The 18,775-nt window shown below is 39.2% G+C and overlaps 1 protein-coding gene across 7 annotated transcripts in view; it reads right to left on the bottom strand.

Moving 5' to 3' along the window:
- Positions 1 to 7,029: 7,029 nt before the first annotated feature.
- Positions 7,030 to 18,775, bottom strand: part of KLHL13 (kelch like family member 13) — a 76,063-nt gene continuing 64,317 nt past the window's right edge. For 5 of the 7 annotated variants that reach the window (XM_027899098.1, XM_027899077.1, XM_027899069.1 and 2 more), the window contains 3 exons: positions 17,242 to 18,037; positions 11,006 to 11,119; positions 7,526 to 9,085 (listed from right to left, as the gene is read on the bottom strand). In XM_027899098.1, coding sequence (XP_027754899.1) covers positions 8,598 to 9,085; positions 11,006 to 11,119; positions 17,242 to 18,037 — 1,398 coding nt within the window. In that variant the 3' untranslated portion in view covers positions 7,526 to 8,597. Of the gene's footprint in view, positions 9,086 to 11,005; positions 11,120 to 17,241; positions 18,038 to 18,775 lie in introns of all 7 variants that reach the window. The other 2 variants (XM_027899103.1, XM_027899110.1) reach the window with 2 other exon arrangements.

The raw sequence follows: 18,775 nt of genomic DNA, 5'->3' as shown, positions 1-18,775 counted from the left end.
TTTCCAGGTGGCTTAGAAAAGAAACAGGAAAGAAAAAGGTCTTCCTTCAGCAAAAGGAATTAGGAAAATAAAGACATATCAAACACTCTGACCAAGACCCACCCCCTGAACAGGCCAGGCCAGACTCTGTCCCTGCTCTCCCCAGATCCCCATCCAGAACCCGCTCACAGAACCTGCACAAACAGCAGTGCTGGTTACAGTGCAACTGAGGAGCCACACTGCTGGAGATCACCTCTCACAGGAGGTTCATGATGCTCCTGCTCTCAGGGTACTGGTTTTGCCCACCAGTTACAGCATTCAAGGTGTCTTCCAGCAGGTCCCTCCCTCCACTCTCAGCAAACATTGTACCTTTAAGATTCAGCAATACAGAGGTTTTGTTAGCTTTCATATTTGCATCATACACATTGAGCATTCCTCTGCTCAATCCTAACCCATTTCCAGTGGCCAAGCAGTAACAATGAACACAGGGTCTAATGGTTTGATGCTGCAAAGCCAGATCTATGTAGGGCATGGGGAGAAGACTAAGTAAGAGCAGGGGCTTCTGTAAAAAGAAACTCCTTAAATTTTTCATTTGTTTGCTAACTGATAAGATGATTTTATACTGCTCAAAAGAGTAACTGCTATTTCCTTCAGCCAGTGAACTGTTAATGAAGCTGGAATTTTGTCCTAAAGACCATATGGCACATGTCATCTCTATCAAATCATCTACATTCCAGAAAGTCCACATTTATAACTATATAAATATGGAAGAGGAAAATGAAATGTGATTCCTTAAGAAGTGTATTTTCTGGAGTAACCCTAACCTGCAAGCTGCAGCTGTTTATCAAATGGTCTCCCATTCCACATGGTGTTAACAGAGGACAAAAAAAAATCATCTTAATTTGGAACATACAGCAAAAATGAGGAGCGATAAGGAAAATGCAAAGCACCTTTTTAAAACTCCCAACTGATGCCTGGTCTAATGAAAATGTGAGTTTACAGTTAGCATGGGTTTCGTTTGGGGAGCAAGTAAAGAGGGGCAGAGGAAACAGGGCCATAGCTTTTTTTGATCAGCATCCCTAATTACAGGACATAAGCTTGGTGACACAAGGAGGTCTCAGTCAGATCCCTAATTACTTAACCTCTGCACAGCCCAACCTGCCTGGAATCAGACACTAAATGTCTGAGAAATATCTAAGGACTTGGCAGAAAATTAGGGCGGGGGGGGGGGGCAGGGCTGATGAGTGCTAAAACTGAGTGATCTCATCTAGACGTGCTCTTAGTGACCTCTACATGCAATGATTGCAGCTCAAATTTGCCCTATACTTTGGAGAGCCAAGATTGAAATTATTCTGATGAACAATCAAGGATAAAAAAAAAAAAAGTTCCTTCCTCCCTGTTGCTGGATGAAGGTATTTTCATGGCTCTGCACAGGAGCACTGCTATGAGCCTTGCTGGTCAGATAGGCAGAGCAGAACATACCTTCCCAAACCCAGCAGGGTCAGGGGTGTCCTGTGGTGACCCCTGGCTCTGGGGAGTGGACCTGTCCCCCAGGCAGGAGCAGAGATGGCATTTGAGGATCAGTGCCTCTGTGCAGGTGTCTACATTGTTATTCCACAGCATATGACAAAAGTCACAGGGGGAATACTGTAAAGATGTTTTTTACCTTTGCCAGCACTGTGTCACTGCAGGCCAAATGGAACCCCCCTGAGATAAATTTGACAGGATTGTAAATGCTAAAAATTGTCCCAAATGGCAGAGTTGCTGACAGCATACACTACACTCTGGTTGGCATCTGATGTTTCCTTCTCTTTGTTTCTTCATGCCACAGGAAGAAACATCCCCTCCTTAAAACTCTGTGCAGTGAAAAGAAGCAGCAGCAATTCCAAAAACATCTGAATGAAGAAACAAACCCTGACATTCCATTGTTTGCTGGGTTTGACTAAACGCAATAATACTAAAATATACAGATACATAAACCAGCTTTAAAAAAGGGTTTGGAAAAAAACCCCAGAAGTATATCCTCTAATATTCTATGTGAAAACATTATTCAGAATTGACTATATAGAAAACACTGACTCATGGGAACTAGGGCACAACTCAAGTGATATGAGCACTTGAGACATCCCAGATATACACAAAGTCAAATGTTAATAGTGTGGTGTATCAACAGAAACAATCTTTCTCTGTTTCAGAGACAGACTTGGGGATTTATTTAATTGTCTTTATTTACAGTAACAATCCTTTCATTGCTAACACTCTCAACTCCTAACAAAACATGCCTAAGGGACAGCAGCTCTCCCTCCCAGAAAGACTCGTTGAGAGTGATGTTCTCCCAGCTTTTCAGAGGAACAACCTTGTGTAACTAAAGAACCTGCACCAAGGACAGGAGAAGTGAACCTGAATTGAAAATCCAAGCAGCTTCTTAATTGCAGTTAAAGAACAGTCAATGACCAAGTCAAAGTCTCTCCCATCAGCAGGAGTTATATGGCTCTGTAATGACATTTATTGACAGCTGTCAAGCATTTGGGTAAAAATATGGAGAGAGACACTGGCAGGCACTGAGTAAGAAACATGGGAAGGGGACTCAGGTGATCATTGGTGTGTTTATTTCGGTGCATAAAACACGTAAGGAAAATTATTTCCACATTTCTAAGAAAAGGTTACAAGCAATGAAAACAAATGGAAAAGAAACCAAGCAATTTTTTTTTACAGTAATATTGAACAAGGGAGGTAAAGGCAAAGTTGTTAATTCAATAGAAGCTGAGTATGTTGAACAATCCTGGTTATAAAGAACACAGGTTAAACCAGACTAATTTTAAATTTTTCCTTTCCTAACTGATATTGTTCTGTGAGACAATGTTTAAAATCTGAAGCGTCCCTACAGTTATTTTTCCTGCAGTGTTGTGCAGACAGATGAGAGTAACCAATCTTGCCCTCTACTGAGAGCTGGAAAGCATGACCAAACCCTGACCTTCCCTCCTGCAATCTCCATCTGGGCACAGAAGAAAGGCCAAGAAAATGAATGGTTAACCAAAGAGTTACTGCATCTGTCCCCTTCCAGAGAACCAGCAGCTCAGGTATCCAACACTCCTTAAAAAGAGGACAAAGAAGACTCTGGTGGTCTTTAGATGCCAAGGTAACTAAGATTTTCAGCTGGAGAGATTTGCCTCCTGCACACAGATTTGAGCTGGGCTGGAGAACATGTTGCAAAGCAGCAAGGGGCTGGTGGGGAATTAAATGTCAAAGCCATGGCACTCATTCCATGACTCCACATGATCTTTAGCTCCACAGGTACTTCAGATGCAAGAATCCAAGCTCAGATTTATTTTGGAACACAATCAACAAGCAGCATGGAAGACAGGAGATGCTCTTACAAGAGGAAACAAATGCCAGACAGCACAGAGTGCTACAGTCTAAGGAAGAACACAGTAACAGGAGCCAAGAATGCAAACAGGTATGAACAACTGAGCTTTGCTTCACCTAAGCCAACTATAAATTATTTTATAAATAGGAAAAAAAAAAAATCACTCTACACAGTCTGTGGGAGCTCAGTGTCCAAACTAACCACTGAATCATGCCAAAAAACTCTAAAAAAAAAAAAACAAACAAAACAACAACAAAAAAAAACCAAACAAAACAAAACCACCTTTTCCTTCCAGTCCAAACACATTTTCATCTGAGATCTTTTCACATTGCAAACTGATTTCTTCTAAATGCCTAGGAAACAGAGCTCCTGTTTTTAATAACTATCTGGATAGCCAGACAGCACATAGCTCTGAAAGAACCAGCTGAACCTTTTGCTCCCACTACAGACTCAGAGAGGCATTGCCTGTTTCATTACTAAAAGTTAAAAACTCAAATAGCAGCAATAAATACTCCCATTGAAAGGGGAAAAAACGCAGCACTTGAGCCAAAATAATACACAGAGGAGGAGACCATCCCTTCCAGAATGTCAACCACTCATGGCTCCCACTGTAGCACCACTCCCAGGTTATCTGGGCTACATCTTACACACAAATCACCTGGTCATTAAATAACTCTGGAGGACTCCTGTTTGTCACAGATGACAGAATTCAAGACAAAAAACAAGCCATCATGTTTTATTAAGTAAGATAAGTTGTGAAACAAATCCCACAACATTTTCCCCAGAATGGGTAATCAGCAGGTCCAACAGAGCTAGACATCAAAACATGGAGCCTATGGACTGAGAAAAGTTCACTTAATGACATGTAAAAGCCTGGTGACAAAACGTGAACTGGTGACAGGCAGGAAAGCCAACCTAATTTCCTAGCTTGCTCTCACCTTTTCACAGCTGAATGGGTCCTGCAATACTCACAGGACCAAAAACGTTATCATTAAGCAAAGTATACACAACTCTGCACTTTAAGACTTCTTTTTCTGACCACGTTTGTACTCAAAGAACTATTATTCACATGTAAACTAAAACACAAAAGAAAAAAATATCTGATAAGCTACATATGGTGTGCAAGCAAAGAACACTTTTTTCACAAAGCATGGAGAGCATAAAGTGCTACATGAGAGCTTGACTCACCCTCCAGATCTCTGGGTAACCACAACCCAAAACACCAAGTAATGCGCAAGTCATTATTCCTTCAACACACACAGACCTTTCACTAGGTTAGAGCTGCCTGTGTATTTCCAAGTAAGCTCAAGCTGAATTATGAATATATTTATCAGAAGTACATTACATGCCAGCAGTGGGTTATTTTCTCCCCTGACATAAGGACTGTGCCACTAGGAAAGCTTTGGCTGTATTGATTCTGATTAGGAGAAGGGAAAGTAACAGATGTCAGCTACAAAATTGAGGGATTTAAAAAACTAGTGACCAGCAGAGTCAGACACCAATGTAAAGGTGAGGTAATTACCAGCTGGAGGGCAAATTAAGAAGGAACAAGAATTCAAGCACGTAGAGCGAACTTAGCAAAAAAATGCCAAAAAAAAAAAAAAAAAGCTATGATCTTTCCAGATCAGATAATCTCCAATTCTTTGGTTATAAACTTCTCTAGATGTTTGTACTGCACTTAATGCTGTGGCATCAAATTATTTTTTTATGTCCAACTAGCCCATCAGATTAAGACTGTAAACCTTTGGGGAAAATTCTATTTATCTGTATGCAAACTGCCCTAATCCAATATTTTCATTACTCCATTAAAGAACCAGACTACTGGATTGAGCGTCTGACTGTTACTGAAACGCACTCCTCAGAAACAGAATGGGCAATTTAAAAATAACACTGTTTGTGAGTAAAGAGCTCACTGAGAACAGGTAAAGTGATTCTTCCACACAAGGGGCCTTCAGACAGGCCATCAGCCTTCTGCTGCACCAGTGCTCATCCCTTCGGCACAACTCCACTATCCCAAGAATGCCAAGACTGCAAATGCCCCAAGACAGGCTGGATCCTGCAGAGAAACTTCACATAAACCGGGTTTCCCCAGGTCTTCGTTCCCATTGCTCCTGCCCTATCTCGAAACACAGCACAAAGGAAATGTCACCTCAGATGTCTCAAGTCAGAGTGTTGCGTTTTGCAGGGACGTCAGCAGGGCTTTTTGCCGAGTTGTGTATGGAAGTAAGCACTTTTGGCATTTGCTGCTCATTGGGCACCAAACAAGCAAAGTCTGAACGAATTTTGTGATCGCAGTGTGGGTCTGCCGTCATCGGGAGAGGGCAGACAGCTCCCGTGGCTCTCCCAGCTGGCACACGTAGTCTTAATTGCATTCAAATCAAATACCTACTAATTGCTTTTTATCCAGATGCTTTTCTCATTTAGGTACTACAACTGCAAAACGAAAGATTTCAAGATTTATGAAAAGAAGAGGCAGCTGGTCACCATGTGGACACTGCTGGCTCTAGTTACCAGGATAAGCTCACTCTCCATGCAGGCAGCCTTACTGATAATGACGATGGAATATTTGCTGTATCCATATGTACACCTACAGCTGTGGGATTCAGAGATGGAAAGGGTTTCTTATGCTACAGTTAAGAAAGATGTAACGAGTATTAAGTCATTTTACATTACATTACAGAAAAAAACAGTCTGCGGTTTTTGGCAAATCTTTGATGTTTGCTTTTCAATCCTGGTGAGTAAATGTTAACTAATGTCATTATGAACACTTTAATCCAGAGGGAGATATTTAAAAAAAAAACCAACAAAAACACCTCAAGGATTAATTTGATTGAAGCACTACATTTAATCCACTATGTTGTGTCCAACACTGATGTCAAAATGACGTTCAAAAATAATTCTTCTACTTTATATGTAACAGATAATGAGTCACTAAAAAAAAAAAAAAGTCTCTATATTGTGGCCATTTAGCAGCTGCTGGCTATTCAGGGCTCAGACAAAACTGACATCCTGACTTCAGACCATCTCAGAAGGGTTAGAACCCACTCTAAGCTTCTTCCAGACAGAGAATACCAGTGAAGATACTCACTTTTAAACAGTGTGTCTCCTCACCCCCAGCATACTAATAGCAGGATATATTTACACTTTCCAGAAGTAATTGCAACTCCTTCAAGTACTTTTCAGTTTCATTAATAAAGAGAAACTGAATATGGATTTCAGAGGATTTAAGCTCAAGCAGGGTCTAAAATCTGGTCTCTGAGATAGGAAAAAAATTAGTAGCATGTGACACTTAAATGACTGACATACTTAAACATACTTAAAATGACATACTTAACAGAACAACATTTTCCTATCCAGTGCTTTGCACAGCATTAGAAGAGTATTCTTAGGGTGATGAGTCAATTTATCTTCACTGGCTCCTTTCCAAGAGTATCCACTGCTGTCACTATTCCACCTGTAACAACCTTGCACAGCCATATAGAATTAAGATTTTATTACCTTAAAGAGGAAGAATTGATTTTGATTTTAACCAAAACAATCACAAAATCTAAAGTTTACATGTAGATATTGGTAGTGATCATTACTAATGAACTGCATGAAGAATAAATATCAGTACCTCCAAAACTGACACCATAGTAATGCTGCTGCTTGATGCATCAAGCAGGAACAAAATACAAATAGCAAACTCCCAACAAAAGTTTATTAAGCTTTACTTGGTTATTGTTAATAGGTAACACAATAAAATAAGCTGATTTAACCAGTTTTCCCCAGAGAATACCCCTGTGACTGTGTTCATTAGCAAAACCACTTGTCACATAAGATGGGAAGTTCAGAACAAGCAGGATGGTATAATCAGAGCTGCAATTTGTCAGCAGTGCACTGTATTTTGGAGCAGATAAAGATTTTTGTAAATTTGCAAGGCTGCACACATAAGCAATAGTTCTCCAAGGAAAAAAAACATTAAGACTGGTTTTTCATCAATCCTTAACAATAAAATGAACACATCAGAACAAAATAGTTTCTTAAAAGTGGGTCAAAAATACCCATTCATGATCACTTCTGCATTGGTTTCCTAGCAAATTCATCTACCCACACAGATATACGTAATGCGTATCCTGGAGACAGTGAGGCAGAGGAAGAAAACCAAATACATTAATGAGGTAGCTTAGACTGGGTAACTGCAGTTAAAAGTTTTATTGAACAAAAGAAGGTAAAACGTGGTAGTCCAAGTTCACTGAGCAAAAGCAGCTCTCTCGCTGAAGCTGCATTTTGTGCTAAATAACCTTATTAACTGAGACTATACAGAGGACACATTATGCAAGTTATCTCAACAGCAAAGGAGAAAAGGTAGATTAAACTTGATCTGATGGAACGATTTGGTCAAATTCAGTGGCTTAAGTTACTGTTTCTAGCCCTTAACTACCCATATTCAGTACAGGCATACAACAGAGTATGCAACTGCACTGAATTCCCGTTTGATAATAGTGTGTGCTCCCATGCAAGCGGAAGCCAATTCCTGGAAAAAAAAAAAAAAAAAAAGTAAAGGTATTTAAAATGTTTTATTTGAAGCATCATTCAACTGACTCAGGAAAAACACTCGATATATGTTATAAAAAAACTCCCGGCCTCTACAAGGTCCGCTCCCTGTACAGTGCTAATATTTTAAAATTATTTAATTTCTCCCCTCTGCCTAAGAAACTTCATATGCTCTGAAAGCACCCACAAAGTCAGGTGGGTAAACAGATATGTCAAAAATACTCTGTGAAAAGAGGGAGGTAGCTCAGGCCCCTTGGCAACCTTCGGACAGTTCACATTGATGTGGTCTACCTCCCCTTGTAATCTGCAGTCAAAAATGAAAGGAAAGAGGATTTCAACTAAGAAATTTAGTGAAAGAACATGTTCAATACAAAAATCTTCAAATTTGACTCATTGGGTTCCCAAATGTAAGCTATAAGGTACCTCACACCCAATACACAACATTAATAACGTACCTAGTTCATACATTTTATAGACAATATCCTCTCATTTGTTAAACATTTGGCTCGGGCGAGTACATCGTTTTTGTTAACCACTTGACAAACATTCTAGGCCAAACAAACAGCACAAGTAATGTCAAAGTCTTTTTTTTTTTTCCCCAGTAATTGTACGAAATGCTGTAGGCTAAGCCTAACAGAAACTACTGAAGAAAAATAACAGACTCCATGATGCAGTGCAAAGGTGTTACTACAACATCATAAATCAAGGGATGGTTCTAAGGTGCTGAAAGAGGAGACTCTCTAGACGGTGACCCTGAATTGTCCTCCGGTGGGAAAACAGTAAGAGTGCAGGCTCGAATGCCACCAAGGGATTCTGGGAGGTCAAATACTTTATGCCACTCATCTTTTTCTGGATCGTATTTCTGAACTATTTCCACCATGCACCGATTATTCCAAGAATATCCTCCAACAACATAGATTTTATTTTCAAAGACAGCAACCCCAACATCACTTTGCCCACGTAACATGGCAGCAATTGGAGTCCACTGGTCTAGAGTTGGTGAGTAATATTCACAGCTTAGAACATCATCATAATCACTGGTTCCTCTAAAGTGATTTCCACCAATAACATACAGCTTGTCTCCTACAGTACACATGCAATGCAGACCTCTGACTGTCGTCATCGGAGCTTTCTGAGTCCATTTGTCTGTGTCAGGGTCAAAACACATAAGTTCCTTTTGGAAAGTATCATGGGTAATTCCCCCTAGAGAGACAAAACACATGTCAGAGTAATGCTCACCCTAATAATACGCATTAAATAGCAACCCTCTCCCGCCCCAAAGGAAACATTTTAGTGAAATCATTTTATCTTCCTTAAAACTTCTTCACTCTAGCTTAGATTACTATCAATTGCAAATGACATTTTTTCCTTTAAACATGAACACAGGCAGAAGCCATGTCTCACACAGCACTTTATTACACAGGATCATTACTGGCAGATTAAATGAATAAAAAAACTGTTACCTGTACTTCTGTTTGGCAAAATCATCTTTGCTTACATTCATTCACTTTGCTAGTTTTGTTTCTCACCATCAAGAAAACAGCAATCCATTTCCCTTTCAAATTTTGGTACTATGCTACTGTGTTTTAAACAGTCCTATCACACAGCGAAATTTGTATCAGAAAACCTTTTTCATCAACTTTAAGTGAATAGAAAGAGGACAGATTCCAAATATTCTTCTCTTAACAGATGTTTATGGTTCCCTCTATGTTTCTAAGGTTCCCATAGCTCTCTGCAAAAGCATGTGGAGAAAAACTTCAGGGGAAGTCACAGGATGAGTTCCTGTTAGGTGGATGAAACATCCCACCTTTCCACAAGGTCACTAAGGCAGGCAGTCACACCAATTTCAGACACTGTAGGCATTCCACATGGAACCATCACAGCAACAGACAGAGATGGCATGGTGTCTACAGTACTTAATTCTTCAGCTGGACAGTAAGAACTACATACAGAAAAAAACAGGACTATCCAGCCCTGGCCCTTAATGACACCTATAGCAGCGGTAGTGCGTGGGAGCTCATCAGAAAGAACAGCATCTAATGACAAAGGAAGCAATCTTCACATTTTCAGCATTTGGAGAGGACCAAAGGAAAAGAAAAATCTTTGGGAAATACACAGCATCTACATGAAAAAAAAAAAAACCACCGCAGAGAGCATATACATGTGCCGCCGCAATAAAACGAGCAAAATGGGCAAAAAAGTACTGACAACAGCACAGCAATTAGAAGCTTAATGGACATGCTCACAGAAAAATAAGCAGCTGTACCTTACAGTAAATTTGAAAATAAATCCCTTCTAGTTTACTGGCAGAAGGCCCCCTAATTCACGATACCCCAAGGATCAAGCTGCTCCAGCACATTTTCCCACCAGTTCTTGTCAGCTAAGCAACCTTGTCCCACCTCCTGCCCTGAATTTCAGCTTAGTTCTTAAGAGGACATCTCTTAAAATTTCAGTAGTAGAATATACATAAGCCTGTGATCTCTATAGTGATCACTGACAGACAGATTGAATCTTCTTTAAAAACTGAGAAGGTACAATATTATCAGACAACCTATTGCCCTAGTTTGGAAAAAAATGGAAGGAAATTATAACCTTGGCGATGTATAGGACTGAGCATATTTCAAATGAAAGACCAGTGAAAGTACAGACATCATTCACATACTGTGATTACCATGAACACTTATTTTCCATTAGCTCAATGAAGGAAAATGTTCTTCTTTAAAGTAATAAAATTTTCAATGCGTTCCAAAGAGGATGTGTTCAATTATACTGCTATATTGTAATTTTATTTTATAAAATATATATTATATTATATTTAATTATATCATTATATAAATGTAAACATGTACCATTGCTACAAAAAACTGTATTCTCATAGTTGAAGTGAATATCTGCTTTGGAATTCAGAACTGTCAATTACTATGAAAATGCATAATATTATCTAATATAATTTTTTCAGAGCCTGCATTATATATGTTATTTGACTGTCTTCATGTGGAATTGCATCACTACTTATACGACAGCAAACCTACTGCAACCACAGATAAACTTCTATTGTCTCCCACCAAAACAGGAAAGGTGATATAAGTGTTTCACAGAGATAGTATCACAGGAATTATTTACCTGAAATATACATTAATCCCCCATACACGGTTCCAGCATGACCATAGTGGGGTTCATTCATTTTTGCAACGTAGCTCCATTCATTCATTCTGGGATTGTAACATTCCACAGTGGCTGTTGGAAACAAATGAGAACATAAAAGTGTTGAAGCCATTGTGGCATTTTGGTGTTGGATACAGTGCAGTGGTAGAAAACTGTAAACAGAGGAAGTACCCACAATAAACACTGTTCAGCTGAGAAAGTCTCAAGGGAATTATTGAGCTTTATCACAGAATCACAGAATGGCTGGGATGGAAGGGACCTCTGAAGAACATCTAGTCCAACCCCCCTGCTAAAGCAGGGCCACCATCAGCAAAGCTGCTGAGAGTACCCTCTGTCCCTCGTTGACTAATTTTCCATTGTCTTGCAGTGTTTTATTAAGTACTTGCACAGCAACATACAGCACAGCATATGCAAGTCACTAAATCAAACACTTTACGCAAGTCAAGCTTTAAAAAACATACAAGATGAAACAATCCTGAACCTGGAAAGGAGAGAAGGAGTGCCTGTATCGATACACAGCTCCATTTGTGCCGTTTTCTTTGTGAATTAGAATGTTAAAATGATCAAAGGATTTATCACATCAGAAATCACAGAGGATAGATGGTACTAAGTTAAAAAGAAACCCAGCACCCAGGAGTCCTTGCAGAATGCATTGCTGAGGATGAATCCTCTCTTCCAAGTAGGATGGGAGAGATGCAGTCTGCGGGGAAAGGACTATGCCATAAACACAGAGAATACAAATAGAAAACAGATTCAATAATGGATATGAGCAAGCTGTAGGGATTGGCAACTTGAACAGTACAATGTGATCAGAGGGGCAGGAGATCCTCCAAAATCCTGTAATATACTGACCTTATGATACACAGAGCAATTCTCAATAATTAAGTTATCTTAAAGACAAATTAAATCTCATTTTAAATAATTAAAATTGAGAATGAGATTCTAATGCCTGTTACACAATGCTTAATCTCTGAAGAGAGATGTTTATGAAGAACTCACACAAAAACATGAATCAGTCTTCAAAAGGGGCATTTTACTTGCTCTAGAAAATGTTTTTTATTGAATCAAGGGTAGAAAATCTGAGCCAGCTCTATGGAATCAGTGATTAACAGTCCAGGATTATGCATCTACTGAAAGAAAGAAACAAACAAAAAAATAGAACCTGAGAAACTTGTCATTTTAAAGGCAGAATGTAGTTAATGTTAGTCTAAGCCTGCAGAATTAGCAGTACTGGCCAGGTCAGTAAAGAACACCAAACAGGAGCACATATATAGTGATTAAAAGGCAACTCGCCCTAAATCCAAGCTGTCCTAAAAATATCTTTGCCTGGATTATGGTAATGAATACATCAGAAGTTCTACTATTAAATATATATAAATCTATGAGTTGTATTTCTGTGTACTGCAACTTGACACCCCATGCAGTATTTGCCTAATCTCCGAATAAACCCATGCTCGCTCTGGTAAAAATTAATCCATCCATTCCAATATTCTTTTCTAAAAAGGAAAGCTCCCTTCTACTCTGCTCTATTTAACAATCAGAAGCAAAGATGTGAGGAAATTTCAAAACCACAAAAACCCAGATTTGATGGGTGAGTAATTATAGCTGTCCCATTTCCACCCCAACAGTACACCCTTCCGACCTGCTGCTCATCATTCTACTTGTTTTCACAAAAACAAAGGCATTCCCTTTCCCACTCCGCGCTGAGGTGAGGAACTTGCATTTCTAACACACAAGGACAGGAAGAGCAGAGTATGTGCAAAGCAATCACAAAGCCAGCAGCACCCAGGTGGACATGGCATTCAACACTGGATGGTTTTCTCTCTCTCTGCACTATGGACTGCATTTAAGAGAGAAGCCACAGCCAAAAGATCACTTCAGCAAGAGCAAGCAGAACATGCAGAAATTGGTACAAATTACTGCCATCACTATCATCGTGTTGTAAAAATATTAGTTATCTGAGAAGGGATAATGTTTAGTCCAAGATCCCTCTTGTCCTGATGTGTCTTTAAAAGTCTCTCGAACATTCCCAGTACAGCTAAACTACTGTTTGATGGCACTTCAGGCAAACTACTCCAACTCAAATCTCACATTTACTGGTTTCTAGAACAAAGCTAATCACTTTCCAGCTGAAAAACCCTACTCTTGTTTGATTGATCGGCGTAGTTGTTTCCCTGTTACTTTGCAAGGTCATTCCATTTCTCTGCACTGAAAAGATATCCCTCTGCACTGCAAAATAAAAAATACTCAAAATTCCAGTTATTAAAGGTGCCCATCAATTTAAGAGAGGCATCAGGATGTTCTCTACAAAGTCTCCAGACAGAGGACAGTTCATAAAACATTCAAAATCTGCTGCTTTACTGAACCTAAGTATATATCCTATAAAGCACGAGACTGATGGATTCATTCTTTCAACAGCATGAATGATTCAAACCAGACTTTATTTATGTTTAACAGCAGAACTTCTGATGTGTTCATTACCATAATCCAGGCAAGACAAGGCTCATTTTAATAGAATTAAGCAATCTCAAAAAGACAGAAAGCTTTGGCAGTCCCAAGGGATGCTCAGCCTGCACTCATTTTATAGTGCCATCTGTGATGTTATTTGAGGAGTATACAGATATTTAGCACTTCTCTGTCAGTAGCTTCTAATGTGTCCTGAGGTTTATTACAGCAGCACTTAGCAACTGTCTGACGTCCCAACCCCCCCAGATCTTAATTTTGTTACATAATTTCTATAACATAGCTGGTTTCTGTACAACTCAAAGATGACTTGGTTAAAGAGTTCCTGACTAATTTTGTCCTAGAATAGAAAGAAGCCACTTCAAAATAAGCCCCTATTTGAGAGGTCCTCCAGTTCACATTTGGTTTGATATTCACACTACTACTCACAGTAAACAGCCCAAATGGGTAATGATGCCTATATCCTTAATCAACAACATTTAAAATATATTTTTTAATATATAGTTACAAATAGACTCACAGGACAAATTTTTACATAAACAAGAAAGTTTCAGCATCATAGAGGGCACCTGGAAAATAAATGCCTTCCAACTTGATGGGCAGAGGGTCAGAGGAACAAGTTCTGCCTAGACTATAAGTCTTCTCTTTCTGTCTTCATTGCAGTATGGTGATCAAAGTATCAATGAATATGTGGTTTAGTCACAACTCAACATCCCTTAAGGTGCTTAGGAAAAGCCCATATATAAAAATCTCAAACTCCACTCAAGCCCATCAACAGCAGAGCCTGAAACATTCCGAAATACCTAAATGCGCACGTTTTCTAGTACTTACAGGCACAGCTTCTGCCATCAAGCATCACAACTGAACTCTTGAAATGAGCTACAAAAATCTACTTGTCTGAGAAAACAGTCTCCAGTACTCTGCACAACAGCACAGCTGGAAATTACCAATGTGCTGTGACTCATGAGTTTCTCAGTGAGTCACACCTGGCTTTCCCTTTGCCTCCTTTTCCAAGAAGTCTTGTCTTTCGCACACCTGCCTTCTCCGGGCTGGGCTCCTTGTTCCAAAGTGCTGTTCTCCCTGCCTTCTGTTCTCAGAATACCTTTAGCAGGTGCCAGCTTTGCCACTTGAAGAGAACCAAACAGAATTATGAACAATCCTTCCAGGAGCAGTGCATGCTTCTGCACAGCCCTAAGTTGTTACAGGGCTGAAAATCCGAGCTGTAATTCAGGACGTTTCAAGGATATATTTACCACATTCCAATGCATGTAACCACATACCTGGAAATTCACTTGTCCTCACCAACCAACCAAATTTTTCTCAGTGGCATGCACTGCACAGCAGCTGGTTATTACACTAAGGCACATACTGATGAGGTAGAAAGTGGCATTTACAAAGTTCTCAGAAGATGAAACATCTGAAAACTGTTTTGGTAAGGTCCAGTAGAAAGCTTCAAAAAAGTATGCTTTCTATTCCAGTGAATGTCAGTGGGGAAAAAAAAAATTCATTTTAGTAACTTTAATCCTTTGGCCCTTTTCCATATGAGCTGTTCTTCCAGAAAGCTGAATTCTGGTTTTGGGAATCTTTCCTCTCTAACAACAGATTGAAATTAGTTTGAACCCAAGGGCAACTTCTTTAATACCTGTCCAACACACGTTTGACCTTCTCTTCTATGAAATGCCTGAGAGTTTTTCTCATCTGAAGAGAATGGGAAGTTTAAGCTGGATTTCATCTTTTGGCTGTCAAGGTTTATGAAAGAAACATGAAAATGAAAAGTGACTTGCCTCACAATTAACAAGAAAAGAAAGTGAAGCCCAAATCAAAGCATCAGACAGCTACAATATTTAGCATTTAGAGTGCTCTTCCCGCAGAATGATCCAATGACATTTTTCAGGTCTGTGTGGAAATCGCTGCAGCATTTTAATGATATCTTTACAGAAGAATTTTAGATAGGTGATAAATTTTGTATTTTAATTAAAGCTGCAGAAGAGTTGAGGTCAGCAGAACGATACTGCTTGATCTAATTTAAGGGAACACTGCACTTATAGCCTGCTGCACACACAGGTTGCACTGGTTTAGTGACAGCATTATTTCACATTGATTTGGTCAGACTTGCAACTTTTTCCACTGACATTCTCATAACCCTACTCTGCTGAGATGGTACAGTGCACAAGGTCAGCAATCTGATTATCCACTACTAATTCACACCATTAGAAAATAGCTCACTGAAGCTATTTTTCAGGTTTTCTGATACTCAAGATAAATGTCAATACATGTTAGTTTGTACATTTGGCCTTTTACAGGACATTAAGCTTGTTTGGGATGTATTTACAGGTAAATAAAGTGACATGTTGGAAAAACTGAAAATATCATGATCTACATCAGAAAATGGCTGTCTAGGGAATACAACTTATTGCAAAACAGTTTCCCATCTTTTCTGGAAACAGGAGGCACTCTTAAATGTCTCATTTTAACAAACATTAGAATGGATTTTAAGCTTCTAGCAAAGCCAGCCCAGTTTTGTGTGGTGGAAGCAATGTACTATATGATTCCTGAGAAAGTTTGCAACATGATCATGAAAAAAGAGTGCCTATGCAAATAACTGAGCTGTATTAATTAAAAAAGCACAGATGCTGCAGCAGAAATTAGATTTAGTATTGTTGAATTAAAAATGTTTCTCATTGCACTTAAAGATATCTTTGCCTGTCCAAAAAGCAAATCTTAGCAGCAAGAGACAGTGCCAGAAAGACTTGACAAGACAAGAGTTGAGTACTGGATTGAAAGCAGCAAACAAAATAATGAAATACTACATCTGGTTGAGATGAAATATTATGCTAAATTATTCCAAGCATAATCACTGTAATATTTCAATTTTAAAGCACAGAGAAATGTACAATTGAGTGCACTCTCCCAGACTTGACTAAACGCTAACCACTATGGCTTTGCACAAAGCAGTGGATTAATACAGGTCATCCTCTGCAGACTTTTGCTAAATTAAAAGTTACCATGTATTTGTTCTTTGTTTCCAACCATCTTATTTCCCATAAATTGATTTTTTTCTTTTTTTTATAAGTTAAGTTAAATGAATTATCATTTGCAAGGGGAAAGAAAAACAGGAGGCAGCAGGAGAGTCATACATACAAGTAAGTTAACTATGTACTCACAAAATATAACATATTAAATAATTAAAAAGCCCAGAATGTCAGAATAAATGAATCTCACTGATCTGAGTGAAACAAATCACTGTCATTACTCTACTTTAAAAAAACCAAACAAACAAAGCAGCAGCAAGAAACCCTTAGTATTTCAAATTACTAATCCAGAAAATTTGTGTCTTTTAAAATGCAACCTTCATTCAACAGTGAGTTTCAGTTAGACATGCATCCCTTAAGAGTGGGTTTTGTTTCTCAGCTAAAGTAATGATTTTTTTTTAATTTTTATAATTGCATTTATATACCCCCACGCTTGCACACGTGCTTACTTCATGTTTGATGATAAGGGCAAAGACATTGGATGTTATGCATCTGTACACAAGACAAATGCATTTGGAATTTTTTTTTTTTTGTAGAATCCCTTCTAAAATTAACTCCTAATTCTATCCAGACAAATTTCCCTCTGCATTTGCATTTATTTCCAGAAAGAAGCAGCACGCCAAGGACTTCAGTTTGTTTCCTCTCCACCCTTTCAAGGCCTAAGACACGGGGCAAGAGGCCGGCTCCAGGAGAACTCACCTAGTTCACCCGCTGCGTTCCGACCACCAACTGCATACAAATGTCCTTTGAGGGCACTTAGGTGGAAGAAGGTCCGCTTCTCGTTTAAAGACGCGACTTGCATCCACTTGTTGTAGCGAGGGTCAAACCTGAAGACCGTGTCAACCGCCGTCTTTCCTTTCGTGTCGTAATTGCTCTGGCCGCCAACAACGTAAAGGAAGTTTCCGATCACGGCGATGCCGTGCTGGTACCTCGGTGCATCCATGGGAGCCAAGGATTTCCATTCGTGGGCCTTCTCGTCGTACATCCGTAACTCCTTGCTGACAACCAGCTGCTGCCTCAGCACTCCCCCCAGCGTCACCAAGTGCGTGCTGTCCGACCGAATGGCCGTTCTCTCCGACTGCATCACCGGCTGCATGTATGGCATCATTTGGTAGTTGCTGGCTTCCAGAAGCAAGTTGACACAGGTGTTGTCAGTTCTCATGAAGTCCACCGTCTGAACGTAGTTAATGAGATCATTGGGTGTCATGAGTGGAAACCTGATGTTCTTCATTAGCTTCGCAGCGTACTCCATGCGAGGCTCCTCGTAGCGCAGCCAGCGACAAGCCGCCTTGAAGAGTTCAAGTTCAGTGCAGTGCTTAAGGCTATTACTTGAAAGCACAAAGGCAAGACGTTCAAAGGGGAGTTTCACAAATTCACCAGTACTTAATAATGCAGGGAAGTTCTTCAGGATGAAGTTATTAACATATTTATCCACTTCTGTGAGATTGTATGTGTTGGCAATTCGCCCAACCTCAACACAGTTTTCCAACGAAACCTATTAAATAAACAGAAAAAGGAATCAAAACACTTTCTTAATTTGATGTCTAAATGATAATGTAAAATTTCATGAATACTGTGGAATCAGCAATATTTCATCATTCCACAATGCTCAGGGTGATTTACACATGAGCATATAAATATTCAATGTGATGTATATATTCATGACTGCAAGGGGAGACCCGATTTATTCTTATTTTGAATAAAGAAATGAGACAAGTAACAAGCAGATGGCATATACTGTATCAAATACATTATACAATGACGATGCATAGCAATTATACAGCACTTCATCTCTGAAAAACTCTGAAAACATCTTTGTAAGAAAGACGTGGAAAACACAGTTAAGGGAGAGGTGATCAGCGCAAGGTTACAGAGAGCAATGCAGAAGTCTTGCCATTAGACGTTTTTAAAAAATATTAAAATTGTATTGGCATAATGAAACCAAAGAGAATGGCACAGTTACCCCTCCTATGCCACATACTTCAGACACTTTATTTACAGTGTTTAATCCTATGAATAGGATCCTTCAAAACCAAAATAGATCTTTAATAAATCAAGACTGTCCTTGTTCAGACTATGTTTAAAATTAAATGCATATCAAAAATAAGACAAAGGCAGTCACTTTATTTCATATACATAATTTTTTTAAAGAATGAATCTAGTAGGATCTCCCCTAAATTTACCCTCTTCATTAAATGCTAAAGCAGTATGGATCACAGCTGAATTTAATTCA

The sequence above is a fragment of the Empidonax traillii genome, unplaced genomic scaffold (genome assembly GCF_003031625.1).
Source record: "Empidonax traillii isolate 1590-97213 ecotype Southwest subspecies unplaced genomic scaffold, ASM303162v1 scaffold20:size5563877, whole genome shotgun sequence".
In the NCBI taxonomy this organism is placed as follows: domain Eukaryota; kingdom Metazoa; phylum Chordata; class Aves; order Passeriformes; family Tyrannidae; genus Empidonax; species Empidonax traillii.
Note: the sequence above shows the minus strand (reverse complement) of the source record. Positions and strands in the feature narration are given on the sequence as shown.